General features: G+C 36.1%; 2 protein-coding genes across 2 annotated transcripts; both read right to left on the bottom strand.

Moving 5' to 3' along the window:
- Positions 1-2,999: 2,999 nt before the first annotated feature.
- Positions 3,000-12,797, bottom strand: LOC120017206 (GTPase Der). The gene is made up of 12 exons (XM_038870348.1): positions 12,381-12,797; positions 12,211-12,293; positions 11,500-11,583; positions 11,051-11,344; positions 9,882-10,021; positions 8,512-8,599; positions 7,511-7,693; positions 7,084-7,245; positions 5,881-6,074; positions 4,891-5,041; positions 4,115-4,280; positions 3,000-3,485 (listed from the first exon to the last, which is right to left on the bottom strand). Exons 1-12 carry the CDS (start codon positions 12,757-12,759, stop codon positions 3,418-3,420), a joined length of 1,992 nt encoding a protein of 663 aa, XP_038726276.1. The 5' UTR covers positions 12,760-12,797; the 3' UTR covers positions 3,000-3,417.
- Positions 12,798-13,357: 560 nt separating this feature from the next.
- LOC120016075 (tRNA-specific 2-thiouridylase MnmA) lies at positions 13,358-19,344 on the bottom strand. The gene is made up of 10 exons (XM_038868659.1): positions 18,981-19,344; positions 18,290-18,364; positions 17,544-17,597; positions 17,197-17,275; positions 16,956-17,083; positions 16,146-16,229; positions 15,558-15,641; positions 14,942-15,093; positions 14,314-14,464; positions 13,358-14,030 (listed from the first exon to the last, which is right to left on the bottom strand). Exons 1-10 carry the CDS (start codon positions 19,317-19,319, stop codon positions 13,650-13,652), a joined length of 1,527 nt encoding a protein of 508 aa, XP_038724587.1. The 5' UTR covers positions 19,320-19,344; the 3' UTR covers positions 13,358-13,649.
- Positions 19,345-19,377: the final 33 nt, after the last annotated feature.

Genomic DNA, 19,377 nt, shown 5'->3' on the forward strand with positions numbered 1-19,377 from the left:
CAGGCACAAACTGATTCCATTTTAGTGTTTTTTTTTTTAAAAAAATAATATAAATTTGTAATATTTAATATAGAATACATTATATCTCTTTTTTGAAATAAAAATTAATTTTAGAGTGATCCAAACATCGAATGTTTTGAGTTAATATCTAACAATGTAAAATTGTCATGTTCGATCATGATGAAGTTGAATTTTTGTTTCGAACAAAATATATATTGTTAGATTCATTATATGAAATACTACACATTTATAATTTTTCTAAAATTCTATAAAAAAATTTGGGTGTTGTTAAATAAACCCAATCTAATCTATACCTATGATGGATGGTTTGTCTTTGTCACTTCATAAACTCACTCACGTGGATGAATAGTTTGTGTTTCACTTCATAAACTTGCTCACGTGGGACCCATGTTGACACAAGACCAATGACAGTACACGTGTTCCTCTCTTTAGAAAAGAAAATCAATATCTTCTATATCTTGCACCTAAACATCTTTACAATACTGACTCACGTCACAAGTCACATGATTTAATGTGTTACTCTTTAGTTGCAGAGAATATATTCTTTGTTAAAGTGTGTTATTTTTTTATTGTAGAGAATATATTTTCTGTAAAATGGTGTAACTATCTAGTTGCAGAGAATATATTCTCTATTAAAGTGTGTAAATCTTTAGTTGCAGAGAATATATTCTCTATAAAAGGGTGTAATGCTTTAGTTGCAGAGAATATATTCTCTGTAAAAATGTGTAACTCTTTAGTTCCATCAACAACTTCAACTTTAACACCATTAATCTATATATACATAGATATGGTTGTTCTTGTCAATATACATACACAGTTGCTGATATGAATTTGGATCAATTGAGGATTTGGGCCAATGATCTGCGATTGTCAAGTGATTCAAGTGATCAGGTAAATATATAACTTTTTAATTGTTTTAGAAATTTTTTTTCATTAATTGCAAATGCTCAAGTGAATGTCTATTGTTCTTAGGATGATATTCTTGGACACAAAATAAAACAAAAAGACGAAAATTTGGACGAAAATATTGATGAAAATGTTGATGAATTTTCCACCGACATAGGATGATATTTAACTCAATTAATATATGTTTTATTATGTCAATTTGTAATAAAAAATTGTTAATTTCTAACATAATTAATACATTTTTAGGTATTCAATTCGCGTCAATTTCTTATTGATTGGATTCAAAATATATTGAGGGAGGTAATATATAATATTTTGTCCTCGAGCTGATTTCGAAACGGGGATTGACGATTTTATTTGGTCTGTTCATTGCTGTACTGAATCCTTTTCCCATTCTATTTGATATTTGTGTTCTTCACTTCTTTGTTTGTCTAGCCCTGAATTTGCCAGGACTATTCCAGTGAGTCCTCCTATGGTGAACAAAAAGATGAACCCTACAGCAAATAACATTGGTGTTTTGTATTGTATCGAACCCCCCCACATGGTAGCGATCCAACTAAAGATTTTGATTCCAGTGGGGACAGCTATGATCATGGTAGCTGCCGTGAAGTAGGCACGGGTATCAACGTCTAAGCCCACAGTAAACATATGATGAGCCCAAACAAGAAATCCAAGAACACCTATACTGATCATGGCATGTTCAATCTAAAACAATAAAAGTCAAAACTTGATCCTGCCAAGCAGAGAAGATAGCGATGGAGGCCAAGAGGACTATGTCGAGGACGGAAAAAGTAGAAGAAACCCATTTGTTTTTTCCTTTGCCTTTATATTTTCGCATGCATACTCCAACTGAGAGATAAAGTCAGGTTGTTGGATTTACTTTTTATAACTCAAAAGCTGCATTGAAGATGACACACGCACAAACATCAAGTGTCAACAAAACTTTTTAATGGGTAAAATCAATGTTTACGTGTATAGGTGGATTTATATAACAAGCAAAGTGAGTGTATTTAGAAAGACCCAAAAATTTTGGTGCACCTATTGGTAACCCAATCCGGTCCTCCCCGGCCCCGTCATAGATGTTTTGATGTTTGCTGGTAACCAACTGTACATGTGGCGTCTACCTCTAATTGGATTAACATTTTTGTTGCCTATGTACTATATTTGGATGACCAAAAATGTGATTGGTACTTGACAGATGCCTTATTAAAAGCAAAATGGTGGTTGCAGTGCCATTTCACCAAATGACCAAACACACAAGGATCCCAGTGGACTCACCTACCCATTAAATTAATCTGTAGCACAGTTCATTGGAAAAAATCTTATCCGTGAACAACATACATCAAGATATCTCACCCTGGATATGTCATTTGAGTTCATCTAATGAACAAGAACGGATTTAGTGCCGACCCCCTAATGTAATCCTATCGTGATGAGACTTTCTTTTTTCGAACATTGTTGCAAAATAAAAAGGGATTTTTTTCTAACCGTTAGATTGATCCGACGACTATGAGAGTGTCGTGTGAGTTTATCCATCACTATAACAAACATGAACAGAATTAGTACCGACCATGATGTAATGAGACTTTCTTTTATTAAACACACTGCTGCAAAATAAAAAGGGCTTTTTTTTTCCCCAGCCGTCAAATTGATCTGGCGGCTATGACAACACGTAACAGTCATTAAACTTTCCAATTCCAAATCTAACCACTAAACTACACCACCTCGACGATTAATTCAACACGTAATAGTCATTAAACTTTGCAATTCCAAATCTAAAACTTTAAAAAATTTTGCCATCTCTCATTGAGAAAACTTTCATACGTCGTCGCCGGCAAACTTAATGCTAAATGGTAAATAGGGAAATTCTCCTGCGAATTCAACATGTTATAACCCTGAGGATATTGTTCAACTTGCAAGCCACCTTTAAGTTTTAACTCCAAAGTTCAAACATCAAAATGCATTTTCAAAATAGCTATCATGTTAGGTTTCGAACTTTAATGCCACTTGCAATCAGGAACGGAAGATGTTCCGTTGCAATCATGGCTGCCATTGTCAAGTATAGTAACCTGCCTAAAATGTTTAATCATCATTATAAGACAACCAAGAATCAGATGAGAAGTATTAAGACTCTGGTCTTGTCCTGGGAAAAAAAAATGCTAGAAGATTAAAAGAAAAATACTAATAATAGAGATGGAAAGATGCCACCTTAACACATTGTCAACAGATTATGATAGGATATGATGGGGTTAGCTATAAATTCGATATTATAATTGTGATCACTATACTCACCCCTGGAGTCTTCCACGAAAGGCATGCACCACAGCCTGATCCATCAAAATCAAAGTAGTTAACCATGGTTTCAATCAAGATCACAATTTATACATAGCTTGTGAGTTGTCGTTCTCCTTGCGTCTCCTGTCATTGATTGATTTCTTAAATACTGGGACGCAATGAACTGTTGCTATTCAGACAACTCATAATACGGACTCAACTAGCCAATGCCAATTTTCTGCCACTCAGTGCAAGGTTTCCTTGCCCTCTTGTCACAGCTTTGCCTGAAAACAAATCAATAAAAACCATTGTGCTTGCTTAGTAATGTGGGATGCCTTTAGAAATGACTTTGGTCGAAAATTGGTTGCACTTCATAGAAAATTTCACAAAAATCATAAGATAAATTAATACAGTTTGTATGCACATAACCATAGAGGAAACAAGCTCCACATGAACGAGATAGCTTGTTGCGTAAAAATATTGGGAGAGGAAAAAAAACAAAAACAAAGAAGTTGAATTATGAGATGGAAGATTTTGGAAATCCTCTAGCACATACAACAAGGAAAGGAACAAGATGGATCTTTGTTTTGGATGGCTCGGGTTAAAGCAAATTGTCAATGCACTGAAACCAGTTGGCACAAACTGTTTAGTGAAGGAGAAGTTCAAATATGTTCAGAGGATTTCACCATGTCGAATGGGTGGGTATAGTTTATAGTTCATCGAAGGGGAGGTTATACTACATAATTCATAGTCAACCTTATAAGCTATATCTACTTCAAAATATTTTGCGTTAAAAAAATCTAGTTTGAAATACAAAACCTATAAATAACAACATAACATGTACACATGATCATGAAAGCAGCATATATATCATCAACACAACAATCAATTCCAACGTACACCTTGGACTGACCTTGCTCTTTTTCCAATTTTCTTCTGCTACGCCAAAGTAGCCGAATTGGTGTACCAGAAAAGCCTGCATCTGTACGTAATTGCTTCTCCATATAACGGCGGTAGGTCTCAGGAAAAAGTTTTGCATCATTTACAAAGAAGACAAATGTGGGTGGCCTAATAGCAGCCTGTAAAACAGGGGCACATCAACATGCTAAATTGGACTTGGCTAAACAGAATATAGAACAATGGATACTAGCATGAGAAACAAAAGTAATAGGAGAAAAATGATATAACGCCAAAATTTTTCACTTCAAAGCAGATTACAAAGTGCATAAGAAATGCAAAAATATGGCCACTCATTGTCATGCCAACACAATCAAGATTTTACTGCAAAAGATAGCATTTAACAATATAATTTACCGAAAACAAGACTCAAAAATTGGAAGGCAATGAAAAAGACATGCAAAATTTTCACTTCGAAGCAGATTACAAAGTGCACATACTGGAAATAGCCACTCATTGGTCCAATTTTTAAGAAATGCAAAAATATGGCCACTCACAATCAAGATTTTACTGCAAAAGATAGCATTTAACAACATAAATAACTGAAAACAAGACTCAAATATTGGAAGGCAATGAAAAAGACATGCAATCCCTCAATAAGATACTTAAAACTTTTTGTTACACATCAATACTGCCGAAAGCAATACAATTCTGAGTATATTCGATAATAACTTTTACAATACAAGATCAACTTAGTGCAAGAAAATGGAAAATGATCCACAACAAGAATACCTGAGTGCAGTAATAAACACGCCCTCTTTTGCCGCCTCGGGTCCTAGGAGGGGATTTAAAAGCCAGTGCTTCTTGAACCACTTGATTCAATATCGATGTGCTTAGTCGCCTTGATCTCTCCTTTTCAACCATACTGGCAGCAACAATGATCCTGAAAGTAAAACAATGCTTACGGAATTGAGTAAGATAAAATAAAAAAGCAAAAGCGAAGAAAATGCTCAAAAGACCTTAGATTTTCAGCCGTGACTAGTGTTAAGACACTTCAGAATACTGTGTGATCATAGCTTGAGGAGGTCTCATCGATGCTTTCTAAAGTAGCGAAGTTAGTACATTTAACTAACTGGTCTAAGTTCAGGAAATGATGATGGAGATCGTGATACGATACCATACAACACAATCTGCATATTCAAATTTCAATTAAAATTTTCAGATGAACATAGAAGTTTTTATATTTCTAGTGAAATCCTCTGGAAAATTAGTGCACCAGTGGCATTGATCACAACATATCAGGACAAAAGAATGACGCTAAATATGCAATGGCCTAAGAGATAGGATAATTACCACCATATAATAACTTTTCATGTGTTGAACTTGCTGCCACGTCAACCATATAAGTTTAAATCTCGTGTCCATGTCTTTTATTATTTTAGAAAACTCTCGCTTGGCCTATATTGTTAAATATTAGTGCTGTCCATTCTATTCTAACCCTTTTGGTAGATGCCAATAGACTGCTAATATTTCAAGTTTGACTTTTTGACCCAAGAGGCTGTAACCATCCTCTTTGGCATGATGAGGCCTTTCTAAAACTCAAAACCAGGCAGTCAATATTGTTGTTAGCAGCAAAAGGATAACACCATTCTTTGTGGCAATAATAATCTAATTGCATGCTAAAATTATGACACAGATGATACAATTGTGCTACAGTATAATAATAAAATCCAACTTTACAAAAGAATAATGATATAGAAGGTGCTGTTAGCTAAAACATACTTATCAACATTCTGGCCAGCAATAGCAGTTGAATAGACAACCGGGGCCCAGTTAACATTACGCAGTTTCTCTCTAACATCTTGTTCATAATATGTCGCAGTCTGCTGGTTTTTATTTGGTATTGTATCCCATTTGTTTACGACAATCAGGCAACCTTTCCCCTCTTTTTCTATCCTTTCAGCAATCCTAGAATCCTAAAACATTCAGGAAGAATAAATACAGTACAGTGAAAAAAGAATATAAGGGTCAAAGAGAGATATTACAAGGGGAAGAATATAAACCATCTAATAAACACCCAGAAAAGTACAGGAAAGTAGGTATAATATAATCTGCTACTCCATGAAGTTTCCAACATTAATCGTAATCATTTATCCATCTGACTGTAACTTTTTGCATGGATTTAGTCAACTAGGAAAACAGATTTTCTGTGAGATAAAATATTTCAAGGAACTCCCACGTTAATCACGTCCATCACTCTCAGTAAATGATCCTTACATGAAAATGAAAAAATCTTGAGAAATTAATGAACAAAATATTGCGGAATCAAAAGTGGCTCTAGCTTATGCCCCAATATATAAACCATAGAACATAAGGTAACCTTAGACAGCTTCAACTGAGAGCCGCATAAAGTATAACACATGCATATAAATATCTGGCCAGTGGCCACAAGACCACTAAGTCTAAGAGAGGAGAGAACAAAAACTTATCTTGCTTTTCGAAGATCTAACACTTACAACTAGAAATTGAAATGCAAATAATTATGTGGATCTCAAACTTAGTTGCTAATAGCCTAACACTATTCTCTATCTAGTGGCATAGGCGCGTACGTATGGTACGGATCCATCCCTCTCCACACACACACACATATATATGAAAGAATAGAAAAGAATTTTATTAATGCACCGAGGAGGTACAAACAAGAGCATTACAAGGACCTAAGTCTAACAGTCTGAATATAGATTTCACTGAGAAACAGAGTTTAATGGAAAATCATTAGAGAACAACTCAAATTATGTATAGCTAATTTCGAAAAAAAGGATAACAGGGCATTCAAACTTTCATGCCATAGGAAGCCGAATTTCTGATACCAATAACACCAAAACATACAATAATGACGATTGAGAATCATGGTTTGAGCCTCTGACAACTTATAACATATATGAAATACCAGTTCCAATTTAAAGGAACAAATAGGTGAAGTACCTGTTCCGTGATACAAGCCATAGCCTCAATCACAAGAGCAACAACATCAGAACGACGAATGGCACGAAATGCTCGATTTACTGATAATGCTTCTGTTGTACTACCAGACGAAACTATAGCTGTTCTCTTTCTGATTCCAGCAGTATCAATAAGCTGAAACTTCTGTAGAACAAAAGGCAATTTAATAAGTATGATCAGTCAAATAGCACGGTCCTTACCAAATTCGAGTCGGAAGAAATGGTGGTTTATTCAAAACAATAAAGCCAAAAAGTGCGCGATTTTAAATGAGTGAAAATAATTGGGAAAAAAAAAACCCTGGTTTCCTAGACGTCCAACTTCTTAAAGAAGGCATTCTTCATAGGTCACAGGATAGATATGTAATTGAATACTATCATATTCCAGGAAGCATTTTAAACTAATAAAAAACCTGGCCATCTGCTGCTGTGAACTCAGTATCAATAGCATCACGAGTAGTACCGCTGATGGGGCTGACTATTGTTCTATCCTCTCCAACTAATGCATTCAAAATGCTACTTTTCCCAACATTTGGCCTGCCCACAATTGCAATTGCAGGAACATAGTTTCCCTCTTCATCAGGAATCTCTGGACACTATAAAAATGGTCCGGTTAAAGGATTAATTCTATCATCAAGAAAAGCATTAATTCCAACATTAAGAAATAAAGAAGTAGACAAGCTTTTGAAAACTGAATACAAAACAAGCTTTGAAGCTATCAGTTAACAAAAAATAACGAATTTTGTAAAAGTAAATGTCACAAATAATTAGAGAATTTAGAGGCAACCTCGCAGCGATTATGATCATCATACGCACCATACAACCTATTTACAATGGCAGAAAATTTACTTACCATGGAGTAAAAATATAAGAAAGTGAAGTGGTATTAGCAGTGATCCTTATAGACACATTTTGATTTCAGTCTCGTAATTTAACAAACATGTTCAAGTTGAGCTGCTGGTTTTTTTGTTCCTTTTTTCTGCAGTAAATTTTAGGTTATGTTTGAACGAAAATAATTAGTGAACAAAGTTCACTAAATCATTTCATGCCACGAAGAAAGACACATGCAAAAAATGATGTGAGTGTTGAAAATCTAAAGCTGATATTTGAACGATCAATAAAACTTAAGTGTAGCAATGAACCCCAAAAAGATACATAGTGAAACACGACAACAATTAGCAAATACTTCTTTTTACCATTTTATGAGCGGAAAGGACGAAGGTCAAGTAGAAGAAGATTTGGACTTCCAAAACATACAAGGAATCCAGAGATAAGCTCACATTTTACACATCAATAGAGGCTACCTACTGATCTACAATTTCTCCAATTTGGTTGAGTTCAAATAAGCAACTAATATGCAAAATACCAGCGAAACCAAAACAGCTTGGCTAACCATAACTCAATAGCCACTAACCTCATATTTTTGTAGACCATAACAAACAAGATCCAGAAGCTCCCCAGTTCCAGTCCCAGATATAGCAGATATGGGAAGTGGTGAGAACCTGGTAGACCAATCAACAAAGTCATTGTCCGGGTTATCAAAATCATACATGAGAAGAAACAAGAACCAACCTACAGAATATAAAGTTATATCAGATTCACAGAGAGCATATATTGACCCATTATAGCAAAAAAAAAAGGATAGAATCCCAGGCAGTACATCTGTGCACTTCACAAAGTTACTTTGGTATTTGGCACCAAGTCACAAGATACTTACCAAAAAAAAAACAATTCCCAAGATTCAGTGTCAAACTGTCTTGGCAGTCTGGTTCAAATTCCTAACATGGTCTATGTTTGGGCTGCACTAACCCAACTGAGCTCCTGCATGTTTAATGTTGGCTCATCTTCATAAAAGAGGGGCTGAAGTTCATTTCAAAAAGCCGAGATGCAAGCTCTGGCTCCGTTGATTGCCTATAGTGACACTCAAAAACCACTGGAGAGCTCTTGTTTGCTACAGTTCACTGTGCAACTGGGTTCACAAAATATTACATTGCTTTTTAGCAATTTTGGAAGTCAGGCATGCCACAACTTCAGACCATATATTGCAGACTGAAAATAAGCTACATGGGGAGTATAGTCGTTCTCAAACAAACATGACACGTGATAAAAAAGAGAGATTTTTTCTTTGTGGGGTGCGAGGGAGGGGTTAGGAGAAGCAGGTTGTGCTTTACCATTAATAAGCGGCCCCTTCTCGTAACTATTTAGTAAGGCATGGTAGAACTCTAAATTCAAAAGACCAAAAAAAGGATTTAGTGTTTGCACCCTTTCCACACAGTATAATAAGCTTCTCTATAAATACTTCTGTCACCAAAACCCAAGCCAAGTCGACAGCATCATAGGCTCTGAAAGACCATATAAAGAGTGAGGCACTTGTAAACTTTATGATTTATCAAAGCAATAAGAGACAGTTTAGTAACGAGTTATCTAGAAAAGAAATTTAGGGGGAATTATTTTGTTTAGGTCAACTTTTCAAACTTCTACTTGATCCATTTTTTTAACGATAATGTGCAGATATAACAAAGGAAACACAAAATCAAGATTCATGCACTAGCTATGTTCATTCTTTTTCTCTTTTTTAAAAAGGAGATGAGAGCACAAAGACATGCTGCCGATTCCAATTCCCTTTGGGGACATCTGATTAAATGCTACAGATATAGAAATTGAAACAAAAACAGACATTATGAATCCATTGAAAGAAAAAGGTGCCAACTGCCAAGTGAGAAATAAAGGAGCAATAGTGACAGTGGGAGAGGGAGAGGGAGAGGGAGAGGGAGAACAGCCTACCCCAAGGACCAAAAGTCTGCTGCTTGCATGGTTCCTTTACGTGGAGATTCACACTTGTTCACTGCAAGAATGATACACTTATTCGAGTACACCTTGCGTAACCAGTCTGCTATCTCAACATCAGCCACAGTGAGGCCTGCCTGTTCAGTATTATTACATCATTGCCAAGTATTGTGATTTGTGAAACTCGATTTGTTGGCTGGCTCATATGTTGATGTTAAAAACTCATAAAAACTATATACAGATAGTGGGAATATATTGTCTTCAGGCTTAATAAAGCATTTAGATCATCACGAATAGGACTGAGGTCAGGTATTGAAACATCTTCAAAATACATGGAGCCATTTTTTTGTGAAAATGTTCCCGATACAAAAAGGTGTCCACAAAAGGTTTTTAGTAGTATATAGTTGTCGTTTTAAATAAAGAGATACATCCTCTATACGTGCATCCCCCCATCTGTTCAAGGAAGGAATATTCCTGTTAGAAAAATGCATATTCAAAGAAATACCAACAGGCTAATAAAATGGTGCCATCATACTAAGAGACTTCTTAATCATGAATATCTGAATAGGACAAAGTTCCTGGCGGGTTTCTTTGCCTCAAAAGGAAAAAAATCAGAATGAGGTTCGGCCATTCATGTAGCCTCCATATATTGCATTCTCAAGATTCACCAAATAGAGAGTACTTTAAAGTAAGAAAATCTTAAACATTAACTTCATTAAATACAGTTAGCCAACAGAAATATGTCGAGACATCTCTCCCAAAGTACATCAATACCTCATCACAAGTTCCCTAAATTAGCAGAGTTCTCAGCACTACAAACGATACCTTCCCTTAAAGTATAGCATCAGTTAAACAGTAATTGATGTAAGATCACATTGACTTCAATGTCCAAAGTACCTATTGATATTACTTATACAAGAAGTCCATCATCCAGTTTTTTTAATTTCAGAAAAAATATATGAAGCTTCCAAACCCAAAGATAGTCAACAATAAACTATGATTATCCAGCCACTTCCATTCAAAGAAAAAAGATATATCCACTGGCTTGAATACTATAGAACTTCCAAAAAACCTTAACTAAGGGCCAACAGAAACTGTGTTTATAAATAATATTTGTCTCTCTTTCAATAAATGACAACCTTCCAAACATGTAAACAGCAACTTACCTGGCCATCGACGAGGAATATAATGACGGATGACTCTTCCACAGCTGCAGCAGCTTGTCTCTCAATCATTGAGGGCATCCTTGCAACTGCTGCTTCCCTAGAGGCAAGAGAAATCCCTTCCATCCCAATAGTTGTTGTAATAGCCAGTTCTTCCATAATTTCATCCCGTGATTTTGATACCATGAGAACACCTCCAGTGTCCACCACCATAAATTGCTGCTGCCCCCAGAAGGATCTTCCATACAAGCGATCCCTGGTAACTCCAGGTTCATCCACAACAATTGCCCTATTTCCCTATAATATACACCAACAAAAAATATTCGTCTCTTAAGAATACACCCAAAAGCTGTTCACAAGTAATTGTAACTTTTAGATTCTATCCCTGTAACTGACAAGATATTTTTAAATGAGAGTTGGACCAGTAGAAAGAGAGAACAAAAGATAAGCACCCCAACAAGACGATTGAATAATGCTGATTTTCCAACATTTGGCCTCCCAACAATGGCAACCCTTGGAAGTAGGCGGTCAGGAACCTGGCGACATGATTCCAAAATGAAGAAAGCAATTACGACGTGCGTGTGTCCAATAGACAACAGTAAGAAACACTAGATGCATCAAACTATTTTAACCAGTAAAGTATGGAGGCATTTATAGCTTGGAACCCTCAAATTTCTAAATGTAACCCAATTAACCATCATTCAGGTCATCAGCATATTGGATAGTCACTATCACATATTTAATTTAATGAAACCTCAGGAAACCTTCACAAGGTAAGCAAGAATATTTTTATCCAAGATATTAAAGTGGATTCATGCCTGCTGGTGTGAGAGTTAGACCGGTAACTTTTGTTATAGTTTCTTTCATGCGTGGTATACTATATTAAACAGCAACTGTGAATCAAAGAATATATAATGTACACAGAAAATAGTTCGCAAGGATGCATCATCATCATCCGAGTCTTTATCTCAAAAGTTTGGGGTCCGCTATATGAGTTTACAAGAAAATCAATGGGAATCCACCTAAATTTATTCCCAATCACGCTCTAACTACTAAGCCCTACAATTATATGATGTTTTCGTCCGCTAAATAATACTGTGTACACAAACCGAAGTTGAACCATGAAGATAGCAACCTCAAAATAGCGTTATTAGTAAAGCTACCTTACTGAAAATTCTAGCAGCCTTTCTACTTCTGCGTCTCTTCTGTTTTCCTACTGATTCATTATCATCAACTACTTCATCTTCTGCAAAAGAACAACACTATAATTCGTAAGTTTGTCGCTCGCTAAAATAGGAATAAATAACAAGATTTTGCAGACGAAAACACGCACCAATTCTCAATTCGCGTGACAAGGAGCTAGAATACTCGCGAACAGCTTCTTTGGCTTCCTCCTCAAGCTGGTCCACATCAATCCCATAACTGTCGCCGTCAGATTCATCCACTCCTCCTTCTTCTTCGAAATCCTCGTCTATGAACTCTTCAAATCCCTCTCCTTCGTCATCGGCACTGCCAACAGCACTAGAGGTACCGGCCGAGAGTCGAGAGAGAGTGAAACGAGAAGAACGAGACAGTTGAAGAGAAATGGAAGGAATTGACGTATAATTCGGAGAGAGAATCAGAGAGTGGGAATAGATTTTGGGAGTTGGGGAGACGGGAAAGAAGGAGAAGGCTTTTGTTGAGACGAGGTCTCGCGCAACTGCCATTGCCATTTCCGATAGTGAGAAGGAGAGCCCTGTGAGGTGTAACGGTTGGATAGTTTATCTTCTAGGCGCACGATGGAATGTCTTGTGCTAACGTACGCTTTAGAATATTCACAAATTTATTTATTATCTCAATATTTTATTTAATAACAATTCGCATAATTTATATGGAAATTCTCTCTTTTGTATGCTGAAATTTTGAAATAGTTTCAGTAGATATGGATATTTTGTTTGTGAGTTGGGTATTCTGATTAAAATACTAAAATATTTTAGTATCAAATTAGATTAATGTAGGAGTTCTTGTTATTTGCCAATAAATCAAATATAAATAGCTTCATTTAATTTATTTTTTTTTGAAAAAAATAAAATTTATGCCAAACATTGCAAAATGAAGTCAAAACCTGTAATAACTAATAACATGATGAAGCCTTTCACCTCCTATACATGCCTGCGTTAAACTAAGGTCACACTGCTAAACTCATGTCATGTAAATTCAGCTAAAATCAAACGCGTAGTTGGATGAAGCCGCTTACATCTAATTCATATTTTGTTATAAGATGATGCTATGTATGCAATACCATTCATACCATGGAATGGAAGGCAAAAATGGTGAATAATTCATATCTGAAACATTATTAAACTGTGATCATATACATGCATCATAAATACATTAAAAATCCAGCAAACCGTGTAAACAGTAACATTGCTTTTTCCAATTGACAGGAAAACATTTTGCAATGAACCATTCTACAGCTTAACATCAGGGAAGACCAACAAGCTCTTTCAATGCTCTTCCTCAACCATCAATTATTTGTATTCTACAACCCAGAAAGGGTATCATCATCCTATTCTCTCAAGCATCTGCAGCAAACAAATGTGTATCTGGAAATAGCTTTCCTTTAACAACTCACACTTCTGTTCATAGCAGATACTTGGGAGCTCGTCAATCCTCTGTCAACTTTGCTACTGTCCTTGCAATCAGAGTCGCTTGAAGGAGTCTCTGGTTTAAAGTATATCTTAACAGGTTTCCCAAGTTTTGATTTATCTTCCATTCTTGCAATCTCGAGAGCTCTTGCACATACAGGAAATCCTTGATCATCCCATGATTCCAAAATCACTCCAGAACCTATGCAAGTTTGTCCTTGGTAGAAGGCTGCAAACTGGCCAGCTGCAATTCCTTGATCATCCTTGGATAAGTGGACAACTGCTACATCTCCACGGCCATCATCATGATGTTCCATTGTCAAACTGCAATCGTAAAATCCGGGACCATGCCTGACCTGAAAAGTTGTGGAGATGAATGAGCTTCAAGTGACTAGGGTCAAGTGCTGATATCGGGCATGGGAAATGGGAATACGGAACAACAAAACTGGAATGATAGCAGCCTATCGATGACAAAAATCACAATGAGCAAAAATCATTCCTTGAGTAACACATCCATCTTTGATCAAATATTGTTTATCAACACTCCATGCACCAAACAAACATTTAAGCTTACAGATCAGCCCAAGTTGGGATAAAGCTAATGTGTGGCCAAATTCCAAATATAGGGCAATTTTCCACCTTACACCGAAGATGACTGAAGTTCTCTGGAGGCAAGCCACCAAGCCATCTCATGGAGCCAACGCGGAAGAGGCGCCTTCTTTTGTCAAATGAAAAGTAATTTCTTGATACAAACACTACATTGTTTTTGACATCCTTCTCAACAACGTACCTGAATAACAAGCACATCAGGGAAATATTCCGAGAAATATAGCCAAGAAGAACCTAAATTGGAAATTAGTTTTAATGACAACCATGGAAATCAACTGATGGCATGTCAAAGACAAAATATATCAGAAGTTTAAAATAATGTATTGGCAATGGTTAATAGTTCAGCAAAGCAACAACTTATGTAGTTATTGACAATAATGCCCAATATGAAGTGCGAAAAAATAACCTTTAAACATTCCCTGCTATGCACATTCAGTAAACATAATAATATTAAATATGAAAAGATAAACAAAGCCAATGACAAGCCTAATTCCAATACTAATACTATAACACAAGAAAGGATGACATTGGCAAGGTAGCAACACTCCCGTTTTGCTATAACCACAAACCAGAATAACTGATTAATGTGATCCCCGGATCAAATAACTTTAACACCGTTTTAGGCTTTTAGCAATCAATAGACAATGTGAGAGCATACCAGGGTCCTCCAGGGAGACGTAGACCTTGGCGTTGGCCGATGGTGTAGAACCAAAATCCCTTATGTTTGCCAAGGAAGTCTCCTGTCTCTGCTTCCAATATGATCCCTTCCATCTCCCCAATTTGTCTTGCAACAAATTCACTAAATTTTATCTATAAGCAAGAAAAAAAGAAACATAGCTGCAATCACAGATCACATTTGCAAGGTGGGTATCTCTTTGTAACAGCCAAAATAAGGGAGGTTGGTATTACAGAAATTCCAAATGGCTACCTAAAATGAAAAGGAAAGGATATCAAGAAGAAAGAAAGGATAAGGAGAATTGACAGATAGCATTCTTTTATAATTATTGCACTCAAGCTAACACTCTCCCCAACACAAAATTGTCAAGCCATCCAAAAATCATTTACACTCTCCAGTCTCCCCTAAACCATAAGCATCCTTACAAATAACTTTTCCATTTGAGGGCAAATACTTTATATCACACAAATCATCATCATCAAAGCATGAATCCCAAAAAAAGTAGGGTCGGCTACAAGAATTCATAACACGGTGTAGACAAATATGTAAAATCTTCCTGTAACATAGCATCCTTTAGACAAACATCTCAAGCAGATACCTTCCCGAGGAAGCATATTCCTTGTGAATCCTTCCTATCTTTGTTTGGCAGATCAAATCTCTTGGCAAGTTCTCGAACTTCATCCTTTGAATGATTTGACAGATGGGGAAGGAAAGAACAAAAGAAGAATCAGGACAAAAAGATGTATGCAAGAGTTTTCATAAACACAACATAAATAGAACAACTATTTCCTAACAAAAAGAACTTGAGATGTGCAGGAAAAAAACAATAGAAAAAACTTATGCACAAGTTTCCGAGACCACATTAATGAAATTTCAGAGCATAGTAGTTATCAAATGTATGCTACCTTATCATCATGATGCAATAATGGACTACTATGACTGATATTTTATGAATTGATAAGACCAACAAATCTTTTGCCATTACAGCAGTGAAGTGGTAAAAAGGTTCATATGACTCGTTCTGCAAAATAGCATGCCCAAGGGACTTGATTGATCAAGAACTACACAATGAACTATTGTAGTCCGATTATTGAATCCGTTGTCATAGAGCACATAGATACAACAAAAAGGTATAATGTCAATAAGCACGACAAACAATGTTTGGTAGATCACTTCACCTACTTACCTTTGGAATACGACCGAGAGGAAAAATAAGCCGTTTAATCTGAGCCTGTAAGAGATGCGAAAGGAAGTAGGTTTGATCCTTGACCTACAAAGCCAAATCTAGATTATAAAAACAGGCAGAATGACAACAATAAATCTATTCATCCAGAGCTTACTTACTCATCAGAAAAGTTGCAATAGGCCAAAACTACGCACAATGTTAAAGTATGGGAACAGTTGCAATAGAAATAAATGCATATTAAAGCACAACCAATTTATTAAAGATCCCAAACTGAAAAGGAAATCATGTAGAGAACGTAACAAAGAAATGTTAATATCTAAGGACAATCTATAACCAAATAAATGTCAATGATCCTCTCGACTCCCAAGATTGCTCAGCATTCTCTCTTTCCATGTGAAATATGCACATAATAACATAAAGGAAAACCAGAACCCAACCAAGCAAATTCATTTATAAATTTTCAGTTTACTTTTTTAGTGACTTCTTGAAGTTGGAAGTGGCTAAGTACTTGGCTTGAGAGAGGGTGACGCATCCTTTGATGTTAGGAAAATTCCTACCTCAAAGAGCCAAGGAAAAATCCCTTGATTGTGCTATCAAAAGAGAGAAAACCCACAAGAGGAGCCATTAATTTAAATACTTCCACTACATGAATATATGCTTTGCAGGTACATCTCGCATTGTAAAGGCGAGAGGTTTGGATTTAACAAACGTGTATACAATTAAAGAAAAAAGACATCTAACCTACTAACAGAGTTTTTGGATAAGCTTTTGTGAAATGAAAAGAAGTAAATGGAATTCTCATGGAGTTACCATGTCTTTTGACAGTTCTAAAACAGAAGGCTTATCCTTTTCATCTGAAGATGAGTGGATGATATTTGCATAATGCCCTGAAGCAACATAATCAAATTCCATACTGCTGACGGCATCCATAAATGCTCCTGAAATTGAATCAATATACAACTATCTTGGACTGAAAATTAAAAATAAAAACCATAGAATATGAGCTCCACCCAGATAGATGAAACTGAAGACTTCACATTCAGCTACATACCAAATTTTATTCTTGTATTACAAAGAACATCTGGGTTAGGAGTCCGACCACATCTATACTCCTTGATAATGTAGGACACCTGAAACATGTACCAACATCCTTTCTGTGACATCCATTGACCAAAAAGAAAAATCCCTACATGACTTCAAGGTTACCCCTAAGTAAATTGGCCAAGAATGTAAACTAGCATAAGTTCTTATGCATAGTAGAAAATCAGATAGTCAAAAAGTTACACAGAGTATAAAATACAACTAACAACAATAGAACCAAGTTGAACATCATCTACAGAGAAGCAAGTAATCAGAGAAATAACCCAAAGAAGCTACATTTACAGGGGCACTACATACCACATTATTCCAGTATTCATCTGTCAAATGCACAACTTCTAGAGGTACATCAACCTGAAAAACCAAAGTCATTCGATGTGAGTAAGAAGATCTCTCTACTGCATGCCCTATACAAAATTCAGAAAAGGAAAAAAAAATGTAGTGTAAAGTAAACATTTATTGAAAGACAGCACCAAGGAGGTGACTTCCTAGTACGGAGCGTCATCTGGGACATCAAGTACGCGAATGAGCAAATCCTTATTTACCCACAACTAGTGCCGGATCAGCAGCCACTGCTATTAATCCATCTGTTTTGACGATGCCCAAAGGAGCTTCTTCCCCACTAAAACCCCTTTTACTCATTTCTCAGGAAAGAAAATTTTTCTTATCATAGACATGAGAAAAATCTAATCACTGAGGTCATTTTGGTAGGGGTATACATACATGCTTAAAAAATATAGACTTAGATATGTAAATGTCTAAATGATAATCCAGTTACAGGAAACAAAATGGAATTTAAATTGAATTAAATAGTTACTTAAAGGAAACAACTACGAGTTGAAACTTGAAGAATATCATCTATATATAAACCTCAGATCAAGCTTCACCAGAACTCTACAGAGATTAAAAAAGGATCCTAGTCCCTAAGGATACTCTGTCAATCAACTTATACCTCCGATTTAACTTAATATTTGTAGCTCAAGAAAGGAGAAACAAAATTTTTAATTGGCAGGAAAAAACTAAATTATAGAACAGAATCAAATAACCTGATCACAAACCGCTTTGGCATACTTTAGATCTTCTTCCCATGGGCATTCAGACCAGAAGTTCTCGAAGTCTTCCTACACAAAGCCAGACATCATAATAGCTCATTCCAGAACCATCAACACTAAAACAATAGTATCAGCCATCTCTATACCATGCCAGAATTAAGATATGCACATCACTCACATTTCATGCTACTCATAAGTCATAACCGACTAAAGTCGAGATATACTATTGGGACATTAAGTCCTCAAAGCTCACTGGTCGGAAAATAAAAGCAACTAAAAAGGATATATCAAAAACCAATCAGAGTCTAAATTCCTTCTAATTACAAAAAGTAATAAGTACATTCAATCAATTAAGAAATCAATGTTACATCCTTCTTGTGCTGATCCACAATTGGGAAAATGACAAAATCATTCCATCAAATCAGAGCTCATACAAATTCACGATGCAATCGCTCATAGGCCATAGGTAGAGCTCAAAGATGCATAATTTTTTAAATCTAGTGGACCAACCCCATAATAAGCAGAACACATAATTGATATTCGACTATGCACAAGTTTAATTAATCATATATATGTATCTACTACCAGGGAATTCAAGTGTTGTCATCATCCCGAGAAAAAAATTATCCATAACTTTCAAATTACTCATAAAATTTGAACAGCATATGAATAGTGGGTGCAATACCTGAAACCAGATTTTGAGGTAGAAGGCGGTGCAGTGATGGCCAGCAGCATGAAGGAGGCGAAGGGCAACGCTACTATCAACTCCACCACTGAGGAGGACAGCAAGTTTGAGGCGTTTGTGGGGCATACAGCACGACAGATATGGTTCAAGACTTCCATTGAATGTTGAAGTTGAGTGCTTTGAAGAGTTAGAGACAAGGGTTGATATGGAGGACGAAGAAGAGATACAGAGTGGTCTGTAAGAGAGTTTTGTGATAGGGGTCTGCTTGGGAAGGAATTGAGCGAGAGAGGGTCTCAGGCACTGTACTGATAACCCAACTCTCAGCAGCATTGTTCCCATCAATGGATTTGAGTTTCAGTTTGGGTTTTTCGTCACTGTCTAGTGGGAATTGTTCTAG

The sequence above is a fragment of the Tripterygium wilfordii genome, chromosome 15 (genome assembly GCF_013401445.1).
Source record: "Tripterygium wilfordii isolate XIE 37 chromosome 15, ASM1340144v1, whole genome shotgun sequence".
Lineage (NCBI taxonomy): Eukaryota > Viridiplantae > Streptophyta > Magnoliopsida > Celastrales > Celastraceae > Tripterygium > Tripterygium wilfordii.